Source organism: Protopterus annectens, chromosome 13.part0 (assembly GCF_019279795.1).
Source record: "Protopterus annectens isolate FY-2018-M chromosome 13.part0, PAN1.0, whole genome shotgun sequence".
NCBI lineage: Eukaryota > Metazoa > Chordata > Ceratodontiformes > Protopteridae > Protopterus > Protopterus annectens.
Window position 1 is genome coordinate 99,015,269 of NC_056747.1, and position 21,968 is coordinate 99,037,236.

Consider the following 21,968-nt stretch of genomic DNA (forward strand, 5'->3'; position numbering starts at 1 on the left):
AATAAGTTGTAGGTAAAGAAATGAATGCTTAAATTCAAGTTGACTTGTGTAGTGATCTAATTAACAAGGAAACAGACATTTCCTGCATAAATTTAAAGATCAAAAGTTGATATTTATATGTACAAACATGAAATACTGAAAATAAAGAAGAGTAAGTTAAACTGTTAAAGGCATTATTTTGGCAGGAGGGCAAGTCTGTCCATGTTCTCCATTCAGGAGGCTGCTCAAACATCTCTGCAAAAATATTCCAACTCCATGGTAGCACAAGCTTTGTGGGGGAGGGGGAAGAGAGTCTCCTCCGGCTATGTGATCTCTGAGGGTGTAATAAATCATGACCCATTCTGAACCTTTCATATTTAAACATGCAAAAGTTGATGTTTTTATCATCATGCACAGAATAAGAGGACTGAAACTAGAAAAATGCTAACGGTATATAGCATCTCAGAAATGTCAAAGACAGAGTCCTTTATTACAGGGCTGTGTGTATTAAGGATGCAGACTTATCTTTTTATATGGGACTAGAAAAAGGGGAGATTATTTGCTTAGTTCTTCTGCATTTACTTGGTTTTGCCCTGCTGAGATCTGCAGTAACAGGCAGTACACCTAAATATCAAAAATGGGATTATTTCCTAACATTAAGCTCCAGAAAGACTGAGACTGAGGTTAGCAGCAAGTTGGAGATGCACCCGTTTTTTTATGTTTTTGTATATTTAAGACATTTACCTTAATTCATTGCCAACAACTATTGCAAATCAGGAAGAAAAAACTAAGAGGAAGAAACATGTCCCTAACAAAAATCTCCCACAAACTAGAAAAAAATTTGAAAGATCACATTCCCCTCTTACACCTCCACAGAGACCCTGCTGACAACACCATTATCAACACTGCAATCTAGTCATCCATATACTTATAACTGAACTTTTTAGATGTGTCAAAGAGCGTTCCTGCACTATAAAGCCATGTTTTAGTACATTTTCTATAAGAAAAGGATTTTTTCTTACCTTGTAAAATAATAGCTGTTAAATTCAATATTATGTTTTCTTTTTGTAGGATACCCAATTCCATCTCCAGTCTGTGTGTGTCATCTTTCAAAAATAAGATCAGAATGGTTAGAACAGTAGCTGTTTGTGGAACAGACATCATTAAGCAAAATCAGTAATACACACACTGGCCTTTTCAGTTTTAGATTCATAGATTAATATACCTGTTTACCCAACATAGAAATCAATTATGAACAAGCAGACAGTGCAGAGGTGATTAGAAAAAAAGTTAAGATATCACTATATCAATAAAAGTGAAGCAGGAAAGGAATACTCCAAAGTAGACTCAAAGGAACAGCAGCTGTGTTATTGAGTCGGCCATTAATCAAAACACATGACCAGAGCTCACTGATATGCACCAATTAAAGTAAATACACTAAACAGACCCATAGCCTCAGAATGCATTACTAAATGCAAGTTAATTTTTAAATTTCACTGGAAATGTCACTTTCAGTATGGATGTAAATAACCAGAAACAATGAAATATGATTTAAAACTGAGAATTTTAAAAGAAAAAATATAAAAATGAATTGTTTTTTTTTAATTTAATTTTGGCATTTGTTTACTGAAAAAGTCCGGTTGGGGTAATATCCCATTTTCATTAAAGGACAAGGGATAAAAGCTTCTCATTGACATAATATGGTTAAAGTTAATGAACTAAGTTATTGTAAAACTTAATACAGAAGAATAACATATTAACACATTAAAATAAAAAAAAAAATCACAGCTTCATCTCATACAATGTGAACTAATACACAGTGAAAATCTTTGGACAGATATAACAAAGTGAAAAAGAACATTGCCAATAGTTAAAGAACTCACAAGTTGCAATTCGTAGGGATGACATTAAACACGCCAGGTATACTCTTTGGAACAGAAACATCTTGATAATGTAGCCTAGGCAAAATAATGCGCGTCTTTTAATTAAAAAATAGATCGACTATGATGAAAGAGAAGGAATTAAGTATGCTGAGGGGAGCAGGATAGACTAGTTCAGCCTGGGATAGTGCTGGGGCAGAGCCAAGTATTATTTAGGTAGTGCGCTAGTAAATGTTTGAAGCTGGAGAGGTTAGAGGTAGAAGGATAGAATTCCATTTCTTAACTACAGATTATGAGTTGAGATTTTGGCCAGAGTATTAGTGGGGTTTATATCGGCTGAGAAGATCTTTATTACATTGAAGTGGTCTGTGACTGTGGTAGGAATGGAGACTAGACTAAAAGCAGGGTAGTCGATGGCTTTGTGAATAATGTGGGTGGAGATGAGCTGTATGTAATCTATGTGGTGAGCAGTTTGAGCAAATTCAGTGCCTTAAGGGTAGTACAGTTGCAGATGTGGTATTGTTTCTTGGTGGCAAATTTTGCTACCTTATTACATCATTCTTCCAGGTTATTTTTAACTGTAGCCTGAAGGCTGGTTATGATGGGCATATATAAGAGAGGTGGGAAAAAGTAGTAGCAGGACGGATTTTGGTGATCTTGCTAAGGAAGATTTTTATGCCTGTTTAGCATTCTTAATCATTGGTAGGTCTTTTTTGTTATTTTGAACATGCAGGTCAAATTTAATTTAAGATTATCATCTATAATCACTTCAAGATGCTTTATATGGGAAACTACTTCAATTTTAGTTTTTTTTAGTGAAAAGATTTTGTTAATGTGCTTACTCAGGCATGTGTCATTTGGGGAAAATAGCAATAACTTTGTTTTTTGGGGGGGTTAATTAGAAGCTGGACATTATGGAGCCATTTCTCAACTGAGGGAAAAGGCTTCTTGTGTAATATGGAGGAGTTGAGGTAGTTATTAGATGCATGTATAAGCATGGAATCATCAGCGTATTATAGAAGAGAGATTGGACCTACAGAGATATGAAAGTGATAAAGACATTGAAGAGGAGATGACCGAGAATAGAGCCTTTTGATTCACCAGTGGAGATGCACAGTTAGAGGCTAGAGTATTCTGCTATTTTACACACTAGAACCAGTCAATCAGATAGCTATTGAACCACTGTAATGAAGAAAGAAATAGTGCAAGGTGAGACAATTTATACGCGAGTTTAGAGCGAGAAACTGTATTGAAGGCTTTAGACAGGTCAAAGAATAGGAAAGAAACAAGTCTGTCTTAACCCCTGTATTTGTTTACGGTGTCAGTGAATAGTAGAACAGTAGCTGTACTATGTGTTGGGCAGAAGCCATGTTGGGTGGATATTTACAGACATTTTTGTAGGAGATAGTGGAGGAATTATTTATCAATATACATTTTTCAAGAAGTTTTGAAAGAAGTAGTAATGCAATAGACCAGAAGTTAGAGACATCAGTAGAGATGCTACCTTTATAAACAGGGATAATATAGAATTCTTTCCATAGTGAGGGTAAATAGGATTCAGTTATTGATCTACTGATAAGGCTAGAGACTTGGGTATGCATTGGCAGCTATCATTAGCTGTTGAGGTGGGAGGTTCTCAGCTGCAACGGAACAGGGTTTGCGTTTAAGCAGAAGTTTTTTTATCACTGATGTAGAGACAGGCCTTATGTGGAAGTTGCTAGCAATGAATATAGAGTTCATGGAAGGTTCGAAGGGAGGGGGATAAAGGAAGTGGTAATAGGTGTGGAATATGGAGATTGTCCTTTGTGGCCTAATCCATTGATCACAGAAATACTAGGACTGGATGTTACTGTGGAGGGAGAGCACTGGATGGGATGAAGCGCTGTTACTTAGGGAGGCAAAGCTTTCTGTGAAGTAGGTATTAAATAAGGTGGCAGTTTCTAGTGGAGAGCTGTTATGAGAAGGGCTGCATTCCTTATTTGAGCCCAGATGTAACAGGCCACTTACTGATGTCCAAACGTTTTTGGGGTCATTTTTGTGCTGAAGATGAACATGGCTGTAATAATATTTTTTATCTAGATTACATTTTTTTCTTTACTCAGATTGTGTAATTCTATATAGAGGTACGGGTTATAGGTAGTTTTAAGTTGAAGCCATTATTTTCCAGCTCAATCTCCTTTAGAAGTAGTAACTGATTTTAAACTGTAAATCAGAAATAAATATCTGATTTCACTTGATGGAAATATCAAAGTGATTATTTATTGGCTATATGTACATACGTTCAATGCTCGCCAATAAACATGAGCAGAGAGGTGAGACAACTGGTTTCTGAATTCCTGGCTATACATGTGTGTGTGTGTGTGTGTGTGTGTGTGTGTGTGTGTGTGTGTGTGTGTGTGTGTGTGTGTGTGTGTGTGATAGGTAGTGGGTTTAAGATTCAAAGAAGTGGGACAGGAAGCTACATGCATATGGCTAACATCTTAGCTAGGAAAAGAATGTGGTGAGTTTAGTCTGTCTTAGAAGATGAGGTAGACTGGGGAGGCAGTTATGGTTTGTGGTAGTATTGGATTGGATAATATTTATACGATGTGTAAATGGTATTTATTATGTTAGGGTGGTTCAAACAGAGTCAGTACCACCACACTGTATGTCTGCATATCAGATCTCACAATTATGTTAGCTGTCCAGATAAACTTGTTTATGAATAACCAAAGGATACACCTGTTAAAATACTTAATAAGAATTACAGGAAGAGAGAGAGAGAGAATACATTTAAAAATATGAAAAGGCACCTCTTGCCCATCATCCCAAAACATAAAAATATTTGCACAACATATGTATGCACAGAGCTGTGACATAAAGGCAATTGTTCCAACTACTCTTTGGAAAGCAATATGTGTCCTCCCCAAGCATTTCTCTGCATGTTCCAGCTGCTCATTCCACACCTTCATGGCTCACATTTGTAACACAAGTAATCAGTACAGCAGTATAGGAATCTGCTTTATCCCACTTTGTCACTAATCTGTGCAGTACACTTCCCCTTAAAAATCATGTAAATGTCTCCTCTCCTTTATGTCAGATGTGGATGTTGCATGACCTCTGGTCATCTTTTCCCCCTTTCCCATCCATAGTTTTGTATGTCTCTGCTTCTATAACCATCATATATATTTTTTCTTCAACTGCAACTTTAAAGTCAAATTCTTGTCACCATAATACTTCATGTGGTTCAGGGTACAAATCACAGTGAAATAAAAATGTCACCTAAATTATTTGCATATCATTTAAAATCGGATGGCAAGTGTTTTTGGTGATGTGTGATAAAAAGCATTTTTCAGTATAGTAATTTGTTCTGATAATATCTGTAAATATATCTGTCATAACAGTACGTTACTATAAATCATGTTTGTGTGCTTCCTGTTTGCCAGCAGTATTTCCGTGATACGTCCACCCAATATAAGTGGAAGTAGAAATGTGTATTAAATCCATCATGGATGGGTGTCATATAATGGTGTGTGTGTAATAGCTATTCATTTAATAACTTGAACATTTTATTCCAGTTTCTGCCTGGAAAAGGTTACAGTGAGACTTGCATATGCTATAAAATTAAATCAAATCATCAACATTAATGAAATGTTTAACCCACATGTAAATTGCTCCCCAGAAGGATTCCAGTGTCAAAATAAAGAAAAAGATTAAAAGGAATGTCAGTCTATAAGTCCGTATCCTTATTTTCAGATGTACAGCAGCATTTCATTAGATGACATGATTAAACAGTTATGATGTTTACCATTTTGTGCTTGTAAAAGTACATCTCCATGCGAGAGTGCGAAAGATTTTATAATTCTCTATTGTAGTATAAGCAAAGCTTTATGAAAATATTTGAAGATTCTGCTGTGCCTTAAGGAAACATGAAAACTGATGCACTGATGAAGACATGTATTTACATAGTAAAAATCTGGATCATAGTTGTAAAATAATCTAAAGCAATATCTTACGTCTGTATTTATATGTTCGCAACACATCTTATACTCAGAGTGAAAAATGTCATAGATATAGAACGCTTAAGTTTTTCCAGTGATTTATTATGTTTAAATAGGCAGCAAAACTCAGCTTGGGCTAAATGTAACAAAAGGGTCTAAATGTTCAGGTGATTCCCCAGGGGGACGTTTTAAGCCTAGCCATATGTAGGTTTGGACATGGGGTGGTTAAGCATTTACAAACTGTCTCTGTTTAATATAGGCACAAGGTAAATTTCTAATTCTCCATCCAATGGTCCAAGTTACAAATGAATTGGGTTAGGGAAGAACTTTGCTACACATGGATGGGAAGCTTGCTCCAGAAAAGGGAATATCTCTGAGACACATACCTGTCCCTTCCACATGTCCTTTTTATGTTGCATATGCAGATTAGGTCCCTAGATCTGGTAATTCTGATGTTATTTGCATTGCAGATATGTATCAGGACCATCAGAGCAGAATCACAGGATGCTTGGTAGGATAGGCATAGATTGTCACTCAGCGGTTTATGTGAATGAAAAAAATGTTATAATTGTGTCACTAAATGGACTTGCCTATCAGCTGTGACTTAGAGATATATAAAATGGAGATCTGGAAGATGACTATTCCTTATATCTAACTTCTGAGATTTTTGCACCACTTTATCAACATATTCTACATATCATAAACCTGTTAATACAGTGGTTGGAAGTACTTTTAATCAGCACTATCATTTCCACATTGCAGTTGTGGGAATAAATTCCTTTGTTGTTTTTTTTTTTAATTTACTGAGACATAAATGTAGTCTCTCCATTAACAATGGCATAGTTTTCTAATCAATTTCCATACATTGTACATTATTTCTTTATAGATATTATTGATTATCTTTTACTGATAATTATATGTTTCTTTTCTGTTTTAATTTTATTTATTTATTTATTTAATATTTGTTTACCTGGAAAGTTCGACTTGGAACAAAGCCAATTTTCAGCAGAGGCCTGGAGAGAAATGCCTGTTTGGAGAGATGCATGTCTTTGTAACATAGGAAGAAACTGGAGTACCTGAAGGAAGCCCCCACAAATGCAGGGAGGACATGCAGACTCCGCACAGAAGGTAACCCAGCCGATAATCACACTGGAGAACCTCTTGCTGTGAGGCAAGAGTTTTAAGATTTAAATGCTGTTATAATGTATCAGATGAAGCTTATAATGTTATACATTATAACAAAACCATCCATGATCCATATCAATGGCAAAATCACCAACAAGAAAGGATACTTGAGATAAAAATGCAACCTTCTTTAACAGCAGACGTCTCACTTCTGTTTATCAAGTACACTATAGTTGTTTATAATGAGACAAAAGTGTTGTGTGTTAAGTAACTTTTACATTTCTTTCATAAGCTTTATTTTCTTTTTTTATTATGCATTGTATGCTTATATGTACCATTATCCTCATAAATCATAATCTTTAATAACATCATTAAATCATTTCAGCTTTTTCTTACATTTTAAAGAGCCTCATTTATTTACATACTGTGTTTACATCTATCAAATAGCCAATGCATCATGATCATACCAGATTTTTATCTGCATTATAAATGTGGGGAAGGTGATTTTAGAAATGCAAATCATGTCTGTTCTGGGGAAAATGCTTGCTCTTACAATTATGTTAGATGTGTCTATGTTTCAACAGTAAGTACTTAAAAAGTAAAAAGATTGGACATCAGAAAAGAAACCTCCCGCTCTAGAATAAATTGCACCAAACCTCCCACTCTAGAACAAATTGCACCAAACCTCCCGCTCTAGAACAAATTGCACTAAACCTCCCGGTCTAGAATAAATTGCACCAAACCTCCCGCTCTAGAACAAATTGCACCAAACCTCCCAGTCTAGAATAAATTGCACGAGACAGTAATCCTTCTACTTTGCTACTTAGAAATATCAATCCTGAGATTGCAAAACAGTGCAGGAAAGAGACAACCCCCTTATCTGTAATATTCTTTGATCTCAAATTGCATATACCAGCAATGGGAAAAGGAAAAGGAAAAAATGAATACCCACAAAACCAAACCAGCCCCAAGATATAGTTCCATAACATCTTCAAAATCCAAAAAAAAACATAAAACAGTCAATGAAATGGGTCCTCAACTTAAACACCTCCAACCTGCTTCATTCAACTAAAAACCCACTTGACAAATAATCATGAAACCACGTATAATGACTGTTTTATGCCCCATAAATTTCCTTAAAAGGGTAAAAGTTTAGAATGGGATTTATAATAGACACAATGTCCTAAATAAGACCAGTCCAGTTATAAATGTTATGCTTTAATTTGATCTACGTTTAGTTCTTTAAATCCTACAGGAATTTTACAAAATGTTTCAAAAGTATCAGCAAAGAAGTCTACATATTTTTAAATAATGACTAAACAGAAATAATTTCATTTCTGCATAGTTGCACTCTATGATCACTTTTCTACATCTTGGCTCCCAAGTGTTGAAAGAGCTTTACTTCTTACTTGACTGAAGCTGATTACCGTGACTTGTTATTGTTAGCAAATGCCTTGCTCATGATTCTTTACCTTAACAATCGAACGTTAAGATGCGTGGTATCCCCTTATTGCCCAACCATATATGTTTGAGTTGTTCACTGTACTACCAGACTGTCTTGTAATTTATCTACGGTGTCTTATACCAGCTTGAATAGCCTTAGTGTCAGTGCATATTTAATTCATGTAATTCACTATGTCATTTTTGTTCCGTTATGTTGTCAGTCTCTGTACTTTATACTTGCGTAATTTCCCTGGCTCTGGCTTACAACTGAAAAGGGTCCTTTGCCTTCACCCATCTACATTCATTAAAATGTCAAATAAATAAGTAAATAGATAAATAAACCCTATAAGCATCTGATGAACTGCATTTTTCTTTTTTTTCTGCTTTTATTTTTAGTGACTGCTGCCTCAAGATGTTTGGATAATAATAAATTGCAAGTAAACTGTGTGATGACTTTACTTTTATTTAGATGTTTTACCGGTTAGGACAGCAGATGAATCTTATAGGAATAGCAGGTACTTGCTTTCGGGCACACACAGTGTTATAGCAGAGCAGATGTTTTAATCCTCTGCCATTAAGTGACATAAAATGAATCACTGTAAACATTTATCAAATCATAAATGCATTATATTTTTTTATTGTATTATATTACATTTCATTCCATAATATTGTACTGCATCTGATGAATTTATATATCCAGCTGTAAAGTCCTATTTTTAGTAGTGATCCAGGGAGAAAAGCTGGAAGACATAAAGCAAACACAGCAAAAATATTCACCAAAACAATGGTGGCTAAATAAATAATACAAACATTGGGGTCTTCCTAGTATTATTGAAGTTAAGCTAATCATCCATAGTCTAACAAGACTGGTGTTACTGCTGTCTGCTAGATAATTTTCATACATCTAAGAACTTGTAATATAAAGAATGTTTTTGGAGGGGGTTGGGGGGCTGTATAACTGTGTACTCCCTGATATTTGGGCTTTGCCAAACACCCCAAATTCTAAATATACTGCATCTGAAGTTGCACCAAGTCAGTGAAAGAGGAACAATTTCACAAGGCTACTATTTCTCAAAGTTGGTGTAACATGGAGGTGGTGCATTTAGAGAGCGGGTGTTTGGGTTGTGGGACAGAACACAGGGAATATGTTATTTGTCCACTGTAATGTGATCCCAGAGTTTTTATATCAATCTGTTGGTTTCTTTTCTGTTTAGAGTTTGTTTTGTTGAGATCTGTGTTTTGTTGAGATCTGTGTTAAGTGTTATGTGGGTAGCTGATTTGTGTGATCAGAATTTTGTGTGGTCATGCAGTTGTGCATGCTTAATTTTAGTTTGTCAACATTTGTTGAGAAAATTAGACATACAGGATGTCAAAGTGACTTAATCCCCTGCAAAAATATATATTTTTTGTTAGAGTTAGTACGTTAGTACTGCTGTTTGATGTAAAGTTGTCAGTAAGTGTATTTGTGATACAATAGCCGCATGCACAACACTTGGTGCACTTATATGCAATAATCCGGTAAGAGAAGTGAAAACAGACAAGGAGAAAAGCAGATTTTAACCAGTACCTGTAATTCATTTAATACAGAGAGGTATACACTAAGTTACGCAGCAGGCTACTAATGACATATTTATTTAAATCATATACGTATACACTAAGTCAAGCAGTAGGTTACTAATGGCATATTCATTTAATGCTATATAGGCATACACTAAGTCACTCAGCAGGCTACTAATGGATTGGGAAGTCTCTGATCTGCATTTGATAAGTAGAATCTCAGTGAACTCGGAAACTTGTTTCACACAGAACTGATAAATACTAGTATGAGTGTATTAGCTCTATTGCAGTCTATTTAACATGAGAGAAGTATAAAAGAACAAAAGAATTGAATGTGTATATAAAGAATATAATGCAAAGGAAGCATATGCAAGGAAGGAAAATGAGATGAACAACCTAGACAGCAATGGCAGTGTGCTGGCAGCCATCTAGGTAGCCATAACGAGCTTGCTCTTTTAACAGTTCCATTCTGTTAGAAGAAGCAGTCTTAAAACCTTGTTCTGCATAAATGTATTGATGTACGTTGGATGACTGTTTTCATTTTCAGTACAAAGGATAGTGCCTATTCAGCTCTGTGCTATAAAACAGTGTTACCCAAAGAAGAAAAAGGGCTATGAGCAAATTTCAACTCCATTAAGGACAACTGCTAGCTAAGTTCCAGCCATCTGAAGCTGGAAAGAGATGAGGGCGTAAGTGTTCTATGACCTCAGCAGCAAATTTAGCTGTCCTGTTATAGCACGGATTTTTATAGCAGTAGAATTTGTCAGTAAAAAAGTTACACAGCTTGAAGGAAGGAGGAAAGGAAGTACAGGTTTAGTGTAGATATTCCAGCACTATATGGATCGTATGAGGAAAGGAAGTACAGGTTTAGTGTAGATATTCCAGCACTATATGGATCATAAGAGTAAAGGAAGTACAGGTTTAGTTTAGATATTCCAGCAGTATATGGATCATAGGAGGAAAGGAAGTACAGGTTTATTGTAGATATTCTAGCACTATATAGATCGTAGGAGGAAAGGAAGTATAGGTTTAGTTTAGATATTCCAGCACTATATGGATCATAGGAGGAAAGGCAGTACAGGTTTAGTTTAGATATTCCAGCACTATATGGATCGTAGGAGGAAAGGAAGTACAGGTTTAATGTACATATTCTAGCACTATATGGATCGTAGGAGGAAAGGAAGTACAGGTTTAGTTTAGATATTCCAGCACTATATGGATCATAGGAGGAAAGGAAGTACAGGTTTAGTGTAGATATTCTAGCACTATATGGATAGTAGGAGGAAAGGAAATACAGGTTTAATGTAGATATTCTAGCACTATATGGATCGTAGGAGGAAAGGAAGTACAGGTTTAGTTTAGATATTCTAGCACTATATGGATCATAGGAGGAAAGGAAGTACAGGTTTAGTTTAGATATTCCAGCACTATATGGATCATAGGAGGAAAGGAAGTACAGGTTTAGTGTAGATATTCTAGCACTATATGGATCGTAGGAGGAAAGGAAGTATAGGTTTAGTTTAGATATTCCAGCACTAAATGGATCGTAGGAGGAAAGGAAATACAGGTTTAGTTTAGATATTCCAGCACTATATGGATCACAGGAGGAAAGGAAGTACAGGTTTAGTTTAGGTATTCTACTACTATATGGATCGTAGGAGGGAAGTAAGTACAGGTTTGGTTTAGATATTCCAGCACTATATGGATCGTAGGAGGAAAGGAATTACAGGTTTAGTGTAGATATTCTAGCACTATATGGATCACAGGAGGAAAGGAAGTACAGGTTTAGTTTAGATATTCTAGCACTATATGGATCATAGCAGGAAAGGAAGTACAGGTTTAGTTTAGATATTCCAGCACTATATGGATCATAGCAGGAAAGGAAGTGCAGGTTTAGTGTAGATATTCTAGCACTATATGGATCGTAGGAGGGAAGGAAGTACAGGTTTAGTTTAGATATTCCAGCACTATATAAATCGTAGGAGGAAAAAAAGTACAAGTTTAGTTTAGATATTCTAGCACTATATGGATCGCAGGAGGAAAGGAAGTACAGATTTAGTTTAGATATTCCAGCACTATATGGATCGTAGGAGGAAAGGAAGTACAGGTTTTGTTTAGGTATTCTAGCACTATATGGATTGTAGGAGGAAAGGAAGTACAGGTTTAGTTTAGATATTCCAGCACTATATGGATCGTAGGAGGAAAGGAAGTACAGGTTTAGTTTAGGTATTCTAGCACTATATGGATCGTAGGAGGAAAGGAAGTACAGGTTTAGTTTAGATATTCCAGCACTATGTGGATCGTAGAAGGAAAGGAAGTGCAGGTTTAGTTTAGATATTCCAGAACTATATGGATCGTAGGAGGAAAGGAAGTAAAGGTTAAGTTTAGATATTCCAGCACTATATGGATCGTAGGAGGAAAGGAAGTACAGGTTTATTGTAGATATTCTAGAACTATATGGATCGTAGGAGGAAAGGAAGTACAGGTTTAGTTTAGATATTCCAGCACTATATGGATCATAGGAGAAAAGGAAGTACAGGTTTAGTTTAGATACTCTAGCACTATATGGATCATAGGAGGAAAGGAAGTACAGGTTTAGTGTAGATATTCCAGCACTATATGGATCATAGGAGGAAAGGAAGTACAGGTTTAGTGTAGATATTCCAGCACTATATGGATCGTAGGAGGAAAGGAAGTACAGGTTTAGTTTAGATATTCCAGCACTATATGGATCGTAGGAGGAAAGGAAGTACAGGTTTAGTTTAGATATTCTAGCACTATATGGATCGTAGGAGGAAAGGAAATACAGGTTTAGTGTAGATATTCCAGCACTATATGGATCGTAGGAGGAAAGGATGTACAGGTTTAGTTTAGATATTCCAGCACAATATGGATCGTAGGAGGAAAGGAAGTACAGGTTTAGTTTAGATATTCCAGCACTATATGGATCGTAGGAGGAAAGGAAGTACAGGTTTAGTTTAGATATTCCAGCACTATATGGATCATAGGAGGAAAGGAAGTGCAGGTTTAGTGTAGATATTCTAGCACTATATGGATCGTAGGAGGGAAGGAAGTACAGGTTTAGTTTAGATATTCCAACACTATATAAATCGTAGGAGGAAAAAAAGTACAAGTTTAGTTTAGATATTCTAGCACTATATGGATCGTAGGAGGAAAGGAAGTACAGATTTAGTTTAGATATTCCAGCACTATATGGATCGTAGGAGGAAAGGAAGTACAGGTTTTGTTTAGGTATTCTAGCACTATATAGATCGTAGGAGGAAAGGAAGTACAGGTTTAGTTTAGATATTCCAGCACTATATGGATCGTAGGAGGAAAGGAAGTACAGGTTTAGTTTAGGTATTCTAGCACTATATGGATCGTAGGAGGAAAGGAAGTACAGGTTTAGTTTAGATATTCCAGCACTATGTGGATCGTAGAAGGAAAGGAAGTGCAGGTTTAGTTTAGATATTCCAGAACTATATGGATCGTAGGAGGAAAGGAAGTAAAGGTTAAGTTTAGATATTCCAGCACTATATGGATCATAGGAGGAAAGGAAGTACAGGTTTATTGTAGATATTCTAGAACTTTATGGATCGTAGGAGGAAAGGAAGTACAGGTTTAGTTTAGATATTCCAGCACTATATGGATCATAGGAGAAAAGGAAGTACAGGTTTAGTGTAGATACTCTAGCACTATATGGATCATAGGAGGAAAGGAAGTACAGGTTTAGTGTAGATATTACAGCACTATATGGATCATAGGAGGAAAGGAAGTACAGGTTTAGTGTAGATATTCCAGCACTATATGGATTGTAGGAGGAAAGGAAGTACAGGTTTAGTTTAGATATTCTAGCATTATATGGATCGTAGGAGGAAAGGAAGTACTGGTTTAGTGTAGATATTCCAGCACTATATGGATCGTAGGAGGAAAGGAAGTACAGGTTTAGTGTAGATATTCCAGCACTATATGGATCGTAGGAGGAAAGGAAGTACAGGTTTAGTTTAGATATTCCAGCACTATATGGATCGTAGGAGGAAAGGAAGTACAGGTTTAGTTTAGATATTCTAATACTATATGGATCATAGGAGGAAAGGAAGTACAGGTTTAGTGTAGATATTCTAGTACTATATGGATCGTAGGAGGAAAGGAAGTACAGGTTTAGTGTAGATATTCTAGCACTATATGGATCGTAGGAGGAAAGGAAGTACAGGTTTAGTTTAGATATTCTTGCACTATATGGATCGTAGGAGGAAAGGAAGTACAGGTTTAGTTTAGATATTCCAGCACTATGTGGATCGTAGGAGGAAAGGAAGTACAGGTTTAGTTTGATATTCTAGCACTATGTGGATCGTAGGAGGAAAGGAAGTACAGGTTTAGTTTAGATATTCCAGCACTATATGGATCGTAGGAGAAAGGAAGTACAGGTTTAGTTTAGATATTCTAGCACTATATGGCTCGTAGAAGGAAAGGAAGTACAGGTTTAGTGTAGATATTTTAGTACTATATGGATCATAGGAGGAAAGGAAGTACAGGTTTAGTGTAGATATTCTAGCACTATATGGATCGTAGGAGGAAAGGAAGTACAGGTTTAGTTTAGATATTCTTGCACTATATGAGTCGTAGGAGGAAAGGAAGTACAGGTTTTGTTTAGATTATTCCAGCACTATATGGATCATAGGAGGAAAGGAAGTACAGGTTTAGTGTAGATATTCTAGCACTATGTGGATCATAGGAGGAAAGGAAGTACAGGTTTAGTTTAGATATTCCAGCACTATATGGATCGTAGGAGGAAAGGAAGTACAGGTTTAGTTTAGATATTCTAGCACTATGTGGAGCGTAGGAGGAAAGGAAGTACAGGTTTAGTTTAGATATTCCAGCACTATATGGATCGTAGGAGGAAGGGAAGTACAGGTTTAGTGTAGATATTCCAGCACTATATGGATCGTAGGAGGAAAGGAAGTACAGGTTTAGTTTAGATATTCCAGCACTATATGGATCGTAGGAGGAAAGGCAGTACAGGTTTAGTGTAGATATTCTAGTACTATATGGATCATAGGAGGAAAGGGAGTACAGGTTTAGTTTAGATATTCCAGCACTATATGGATCGTAGGAGGAAAGGCAGTACAGGTTTAGTTTAGATATTCTAGCACTATATGGATCGTAGGAGGAAAGGAAGTACAGGTTTAGTTTAGATATTCCAGCACTATATGGATCATAGGAGGAAAGGAAGTACAGGTTTAGTGTAGATATTCTAGCACTATATGGATCATAGGAGGAAAGGAAGTACAGGTTTAGTTTAGATATTCCAGCACTATATGGATCGTTGGAGGAAAGGCAGTACAGGTTTAGTGTAGATATTCTAGTACTATATGGATCATAGTAGGAAAGGAAGAACAGGTTTAGTGTAGATATTCTAGCACTATATGGATCATAGGAGGAAAGGAAGTACAGGTTTAGTGTAGATATTCTAGCACTATATGGATCGTAGGAGGAAAGGAAGTACAGGTTTAGTTTAGATATTCTAGCACTATATGGATCATAGGAGGAAAGGAAGTACAGGTTTAGTTTAGATATTCTAGCACTATATGGATCATAGGAGATTACTGGGCTAGTGGCCCTGAGGCCTTGAGAAGTGTAGCCAAGAGTTAACACCCCCCCCAAAAAAAAAATAAACCTCAGCACCTGTCACCCCTGTCAGTGAAGGACAAAGGTGGAACCCCTGGGACAAGTTTATGGTTTCCCATCCACTCATAAAAGTTGTGTTTGAAGAGGGTCAGTGAGGTGGACTGTTCGACATGTATGGGAAGTCTATCCCAGAGATGGGACAGCCTCTGGGAGGGAAAATATTTTAACTCTATACAGTCTCCCTTGTTTTGATCCCCCCCCCCCCCCCCAAGGTCTCTGTTTATCTCTTGGCTTTCCCCTCACTCTCAAGCTATCAGTTAAACAATGCTTCATCTATGACAGCGACTATATCAATCATCTGAGCAGGACAGAAGCGTCACTTGGAGCATTTCGTTTGTACCCCCACACACACACACACACACACACACACACACACACACACGAATGTGGCTATCCACCATTGTTTTAAATAATCTTACACCTTTAACTCATTTCCAGCATCCACAGAAGAAATGAAGAGGGCACATAATTATATATATAATCTTATAATAATCATATAAGCATATATAACGTATACCTGTTATACAGTGACACATTTTTCAGTCTTGGATTGGATGTAGATGTTGCTGATTTCGTAGCTTGCAAAGTAGCTTTAGCACCGAGCTCTTCTGTCCGGAAGATGTCCAACCTTCATTTCTGAGACCGCAGTGAATAAGAAAATAAGCACCAGGACAAAATTGAGTTACAAGTGCTCCAGGCTCTATTTGTGTGATTAAAATGGAAGCAGCCCTGAAATCTAGGGGAACATTTGACTCAGTGTTATCTCTACTAAAACTGAGCACAGAATACATGACTTGCTTGAAAAGTGCATTGTGTAGGCTGAATCAAAAATAAAGGCATCGCTTGAGAAAGGAGCTGCTAGTGAATGTGTGCTGGACGATTATTAGGGTGCATTTACGTAGCTGCTCTAAAGAAATATTAATGAAAAATGAGCTGGGTCTACTGCTATGGACAGTAGAACACAGAGATAATAAAACATGTCATGATAATCTGCACTTAATAGCTCTGGCTAGAGGTGCTGAGGGCAAATTCAGTTTCTTTTCTAGGGAATATATTCAATGTATTGGTGGGAAAACCTGCAGGACTATTTTGTAAATGTAGAGCGTTATAGAGAATCATATGAACCTCAGCAGGTAACAAGCACAAGCACCTGCTGTTTGAAATGTGGTGTAACTGAACCAAGGTGATTCTTCAGAAAGTTGCTGAAATGAAAGGTTTGTTTCCAAAACCAAAGGTGCAGATACGTCAGACTTGGTTCCCTATTAAAATCGTGAAGGTCCACTTTCCGGAATACGGAAACGTCGACACGTATATGTCGAAACACAAAAACACCGATCGTCCTGAAGCATGAAATCCGAAATGTCGAATCGTCATGGTTGGCCCTTCAGTGGTATAGCTCTGTAAAGTAAGTGTGCGATAGTTACGGACCTTACGGTTAGGGTGCAGGTTAAGGTAAGTGTATAGATATTAATAGTGTGCGATAGTTATGGACCTTAGGGTTAGGGTGTGGGTTAAGGTAAGTGCATAGATAGTAATGTATGTAAGGTTTAGTGTAGGGTTAGAAGTAGGGTTTTGTTAAGTGTATGTGCGTGGGTTAATTATTTTGTTTGGGTATAGCTCCGTAAGGTAAATGTGCGATAAAACAAAATAAAAAAACATACAGGCAAACGAAGCGTTCTGTTCTGCTTTTAATCCAACAAATAGATAGTGCACCCAAATAAATGAAGCAATGTAAAACAACTTGAATAGTAACAATAACATTCTGAATTTATATCTATCATGCCATTTTTAAGGCATAGAGCTTTAACACTTTGAATTAATGGTGTTATTTAATACTTTAAATTATTTTTAAAATTCTTTATTTATATTTGTATAAATTAAAATGTTTAATTGTTGTTTTTTAAAATTCTATCACATGTATTGATCGAAGTGATTTGATTGGTTGCATTTTATTTTTAAATGGGGGCTTTTGTAAAAATAATTGGTTCTGATGAAGTCCAGGCTTCCTGGAAGAAAGCGCTTGACCATATTCTTTGAGTAAAGCTGTTGCAACTGTCGTTTGGATTGCTGTTCTATTTTGTATTTTTACTTACGCACCATTTCAGCCAGGAGAAAGAGGAGTGTTTTTTCCTGGCTTCTTTGTGCCTTTTTTACTCCATTGGTTGTATAAGTATCTGATGATCATACAGTGGAGGTACAATGTAGTGATTAGTGTGACCTTTTAGGGATTACTTAGTAAAGGGAGTTTCATGCAGAACATAGGAAAAAGACTGTGGAAGTTATACGCAATAAGGCTTAAAAGGAAATAAGGGAAAGGAATGGTAAGCAGAAAGTATGTGCATTTTCTAGGAATGAGAAGAGACAAGCATGCGGTCTGGATTGATTTATGGAAGATGAGGAAATGGGTGGGCTGGACTGATTCATGGCAGATTAAGAGATGGGTGTGAAGACACTGAAAGTGAACATCAATGAAATAGGCATGTGTGTCCATGCAAGTGTTACAGACTGGGGGATGATTTTTAAGAGGAAGAAGTGACACTAGAACCCAGGAGAGTGGAGGGGAGTTGGGACAGTAGAGTTACAGGGAGTGAAGTTGCGAATAAGAACTAGTATGGGATAGTCAGACTGGATGAGGTAGGATGGAATTAAGGTAGTATGGAAAGGAGAAATAATGTACGAAACTGGAGGGAGGAAGATGCAAGCAAGAATGAGAATATTCATTGTTTGAATTGGGTGATGGAATGGAGATTGCAAATATGTTTGTTAGAGTTGAAGGTGAGGATGGTGCAGGAACAACTGATGCTTTCAGTTAATTATATTACTGTTAGCAGTATAGTTACCTATGCATATTCCTCTGATGTAGGGTGATACAAAGTTTAAAGAGGGGTAGGGGGTCTGTGATTAGTTTGTATGGAATGGAAAAGGAATGACTATGGGCAAAGAAAGGCTCAGGGCCCATCTGCAGATCAGCGAGAAGGAAACATCTGTCCTGATTTGGTACATTGGGTCAGAGTGAAGCCAAGGATCACATATGGGGCTTGGTAATGGTAGAAGGGCAGTGTTGGATTGAAATAAATAAGGTGGTAGCTGAGTGAGTGAAGGATTCTGGGGATCATAGTAGACTGAGGTTAAAGAAGGGCTTAGTGCAGGATCAAAGGAAAGAGTAGGTAGTGAATCCAGTAAAGAAATAAGGGTTTGATGGTGTGGAGGGGAAGCGAGTGCTGAAAGATGGGGGAAGTATAGGTGCATGTGAGCAGGCTGGGTGCTTAAGGTTGGTTTTTGGATGAGAAGCTTCAACCAATGTGAAAAAAGGTGACATTGAAGGAGAAGGTTGTATGTGGATGGTAGGAGGTTGCGCATGGAGATGTGTCAATGGAGGTTAGTTTTGATAACTGTCTGTGAAGAAGAGGATAGGAGGAGTGAAGCTGTAATATATATAGGTCACATTAAATCTAGGTTAGTGAAGAACAGGGCCATCAAATCTACACCTGTGAATAAGAAGTGGGAACATCAAATCTATACTAGTGAATACGAAGTGGGACTATCAAATCGACACAAGTAAATAAGAAGTGGGACCATCAAATCTACACTAGTGAATAAGATGTGGAACCATCAAATCTACAACTGTGAAGAAGTGGGACCATCATTATCTACAATAGTGAATAAGAAGTGGGACTATCATATCTACACTAGTGAACAAGAAGTGGGAGTATCATAGCTACAGTAGTGAATAAGAAGTGGGACCATCAAATCTACACCTGTGAAGAAGTGGGCCCATCATATCTACACTAGTGAATAAGAGGTGGGGCTATCATATCTTCACTAGTGAATAAGAAGTGGGTCCATCAAATCTACAACTGTGAAGAAGTGGGACCATCAAATCTACAACTGTGAAGAAGTGGGACCATCATATCTCCATTAGTGAATAAGTGGGACCATCAAATGTACACTAGTAAATAAGAAGTGGGTCCATCATATCTACAGTAGTGAATAAGAAGTAGGACTATCAAATCTATGCCTGTGAAGAAGTGGGACCATTATATCTACACTAGTGAATAAAAAGTGGGACCATCAAGTCTACACCTGTGAAGAAGTGGCACTTGTTGAGGAGGTGCTTTAGGGGAGGCAGCATGGTCATTTTGCTATATAATTCTGATAGATAAAGCCTACAATATAGCAAATGTAAGAAACGTGATGTAAGTAGACTCCTTCTCCATTATAATGATATAAGATTTTAAAGGCTTGTTAGATCTCTCACTGGCTGGATCAAGAAACATACTTAACAAAATTTCCAGAAGGCAATAGAGGCAAGAAGTAGGCTGATAGTCAGAGATAAGAGATCCTTGATGAGGAAATATGTGATGTGTTATTTTGAGTTATGTGTGACTGAGATCCATGTTGAGTCACAATGATGTGGATGCCCCTTGGGGGTTAGACTCTGCAATTTAGTCAGATTTGAAAATGGGCTGTGATTTATCATAACAGAATATTTTAATACTAGGTAAAGTGGACTTGATGCATATAGAGAGATATGATTTATATATTTTGATTGGAGGTGATGAAGGAGACTAGAATGTGAAGTTCAAAATTACGTTGCCATATGGCAAAATGCAAATTATTGGATTGCCTGATACCTGATTGAGGACATAAAAGAAGGCAGAAGTGAAGAAATCAAACACATTGTCAAAGTTTCAGATTAGAAACTTTATTAATTCACAGTATATGAATCTGGTTGCACCAGAATATTTCAGATTTTGTGCAAAATGTGAAATATTACAACTATCTGAATGTAAGGTGCAGAACAAGATGGATTGTGGAAAAGTCAGACATAATAAAGGGGATTGTCCAAAGTAAAAGCTAATAGTTTTATAAAAACTGAAATCATATGTATTTTAGTTGTAAAGTAAGAGAAAATTTTGAGGAGATTAAAACATGCACTTTCTCTGTATGGGTACCATATAATGAAAAACTCCTGCCAGAATGTTGATATGAACTACTACTTCCTGCTAAGACCATGGCAGTAGTTCATAGGATGGTACTAGGCTATTGGCCCTAGGGCCTATACAAGCCTAGCCATAACAATTCCCTGGCTATTTCTTCCCACAGTATTTACTTCTCTGGACCCCTGTCTAGCAGGATGACTGACGTGATCCCCGGGGTGAATTTCCTATCTCCCATCCAACCATCAAGGTTCTTTTTGAAGAGGGCCAAAAAGGCGCTCTGCTTGACATGTATGGGCAGTCTGTTCCAGAGTATGTGGAGTCTCTGGGTCAGGAACCTATCCCTCCAGCATGTTTTGCTCATTGTGATGACAAGGTTTAGATCTTTGGAGCATGTGACTCTGAGGGACTGGGATTTCTTTAAGTGGAGCATGTCCAACAGCTTAGGGTTTGACATGGCCTTGTATGTTAAACAGAGATCGCCTCTGAGTTGAGCAGAGATCACCCCTGAGTTAGTGACTGAGATTGACCTGTTAGTAGGCTTTGAGTGCTGACGTACATGCAGAGATGTTCCTCCTAACTGCCCTTATTTTGTGGAACAGTCCTCACAATGGCAAGTTTATATTGTAAACAAAAAAAAAATGATTTTGAAAATAGCCCAGCATTTCATTAGACATATCTTTATATCTTGTACATTTTGCCAAAATATGTGTTATGACTGATGTACCTTACTGTTACACAATTTTACAAAAGTGAGCATTAATTGCGTCAATAAAGTGTATGCTGTCTTTTTCTGTGATAAAACTATGAACTGTCCTGCTAAATCTCATATTTCAACAAGAATTGTCCCACTTTGAGAATCTGAAATGATTGTATTCTTAAATGTGGTACCTTAACTAGACATTTTAGTATCACTTTACTACTGTTTGTAGTGAAATAACAGAGGTCTGAGTAACAGCATAGGGCATATGACTTTTTATATCACTGCTATTTAATAAAATAAAATGCTATAAAGTCAACCATTTTTCTTAAGATAAACAGCGGTATTCAGCCATGAACATTTGCTGGCATGTCGTTAGGGTTTGAACAACTTGTTCTGGCTGATTTTCAGCACAGAAACTAAGCATTTCCTGTATCAGGTGATATCACTGATGTGGATTCCCAGTAGGGATGGCGCTGAAAAAGTGAGACAAAGGCTAATTATCACTGATGCGCTCAGGACATAGAAAACAAAGAGAATCGGTTGCATATTTATATAGAAAAGCTAATAGTGACTACACCTTGCTTGGGTTTAAGTTATTATAGAGTTAAATGGCTAATAAGGTAAAACTGAGCTAGTTTTACACACAAAAAAAGCGAGTTACAGCCTACAAACA

General features: G+C 36.9%; 1 protein-coding gene across 4 annotated transcripts in view; it reads right to left on the reverse strand.

Moving 5' to 3' along the window:
* Positions 1–21,968, reverse strand: part of LOC122817620 (golgin IMH1-like) — a 283,457-nt gene that overhangs the window by 174,363 nt on the left and 87,126 nt on the right. For all 4 annotated transcript variants that reach the window (XM_044090667.1, XM_044090669.1, XM_044090668.1 and 1 more), the window contains exon 4: positions 1,002–1,085. In XM_044090667.1, the coding sequence (XP_043946602.1) occupies positions 1,002–1,085 (84 nt within the window). The remainder of the gene's footprint in view (positions 1–1,001; positions 1,086–21,968) is intronic.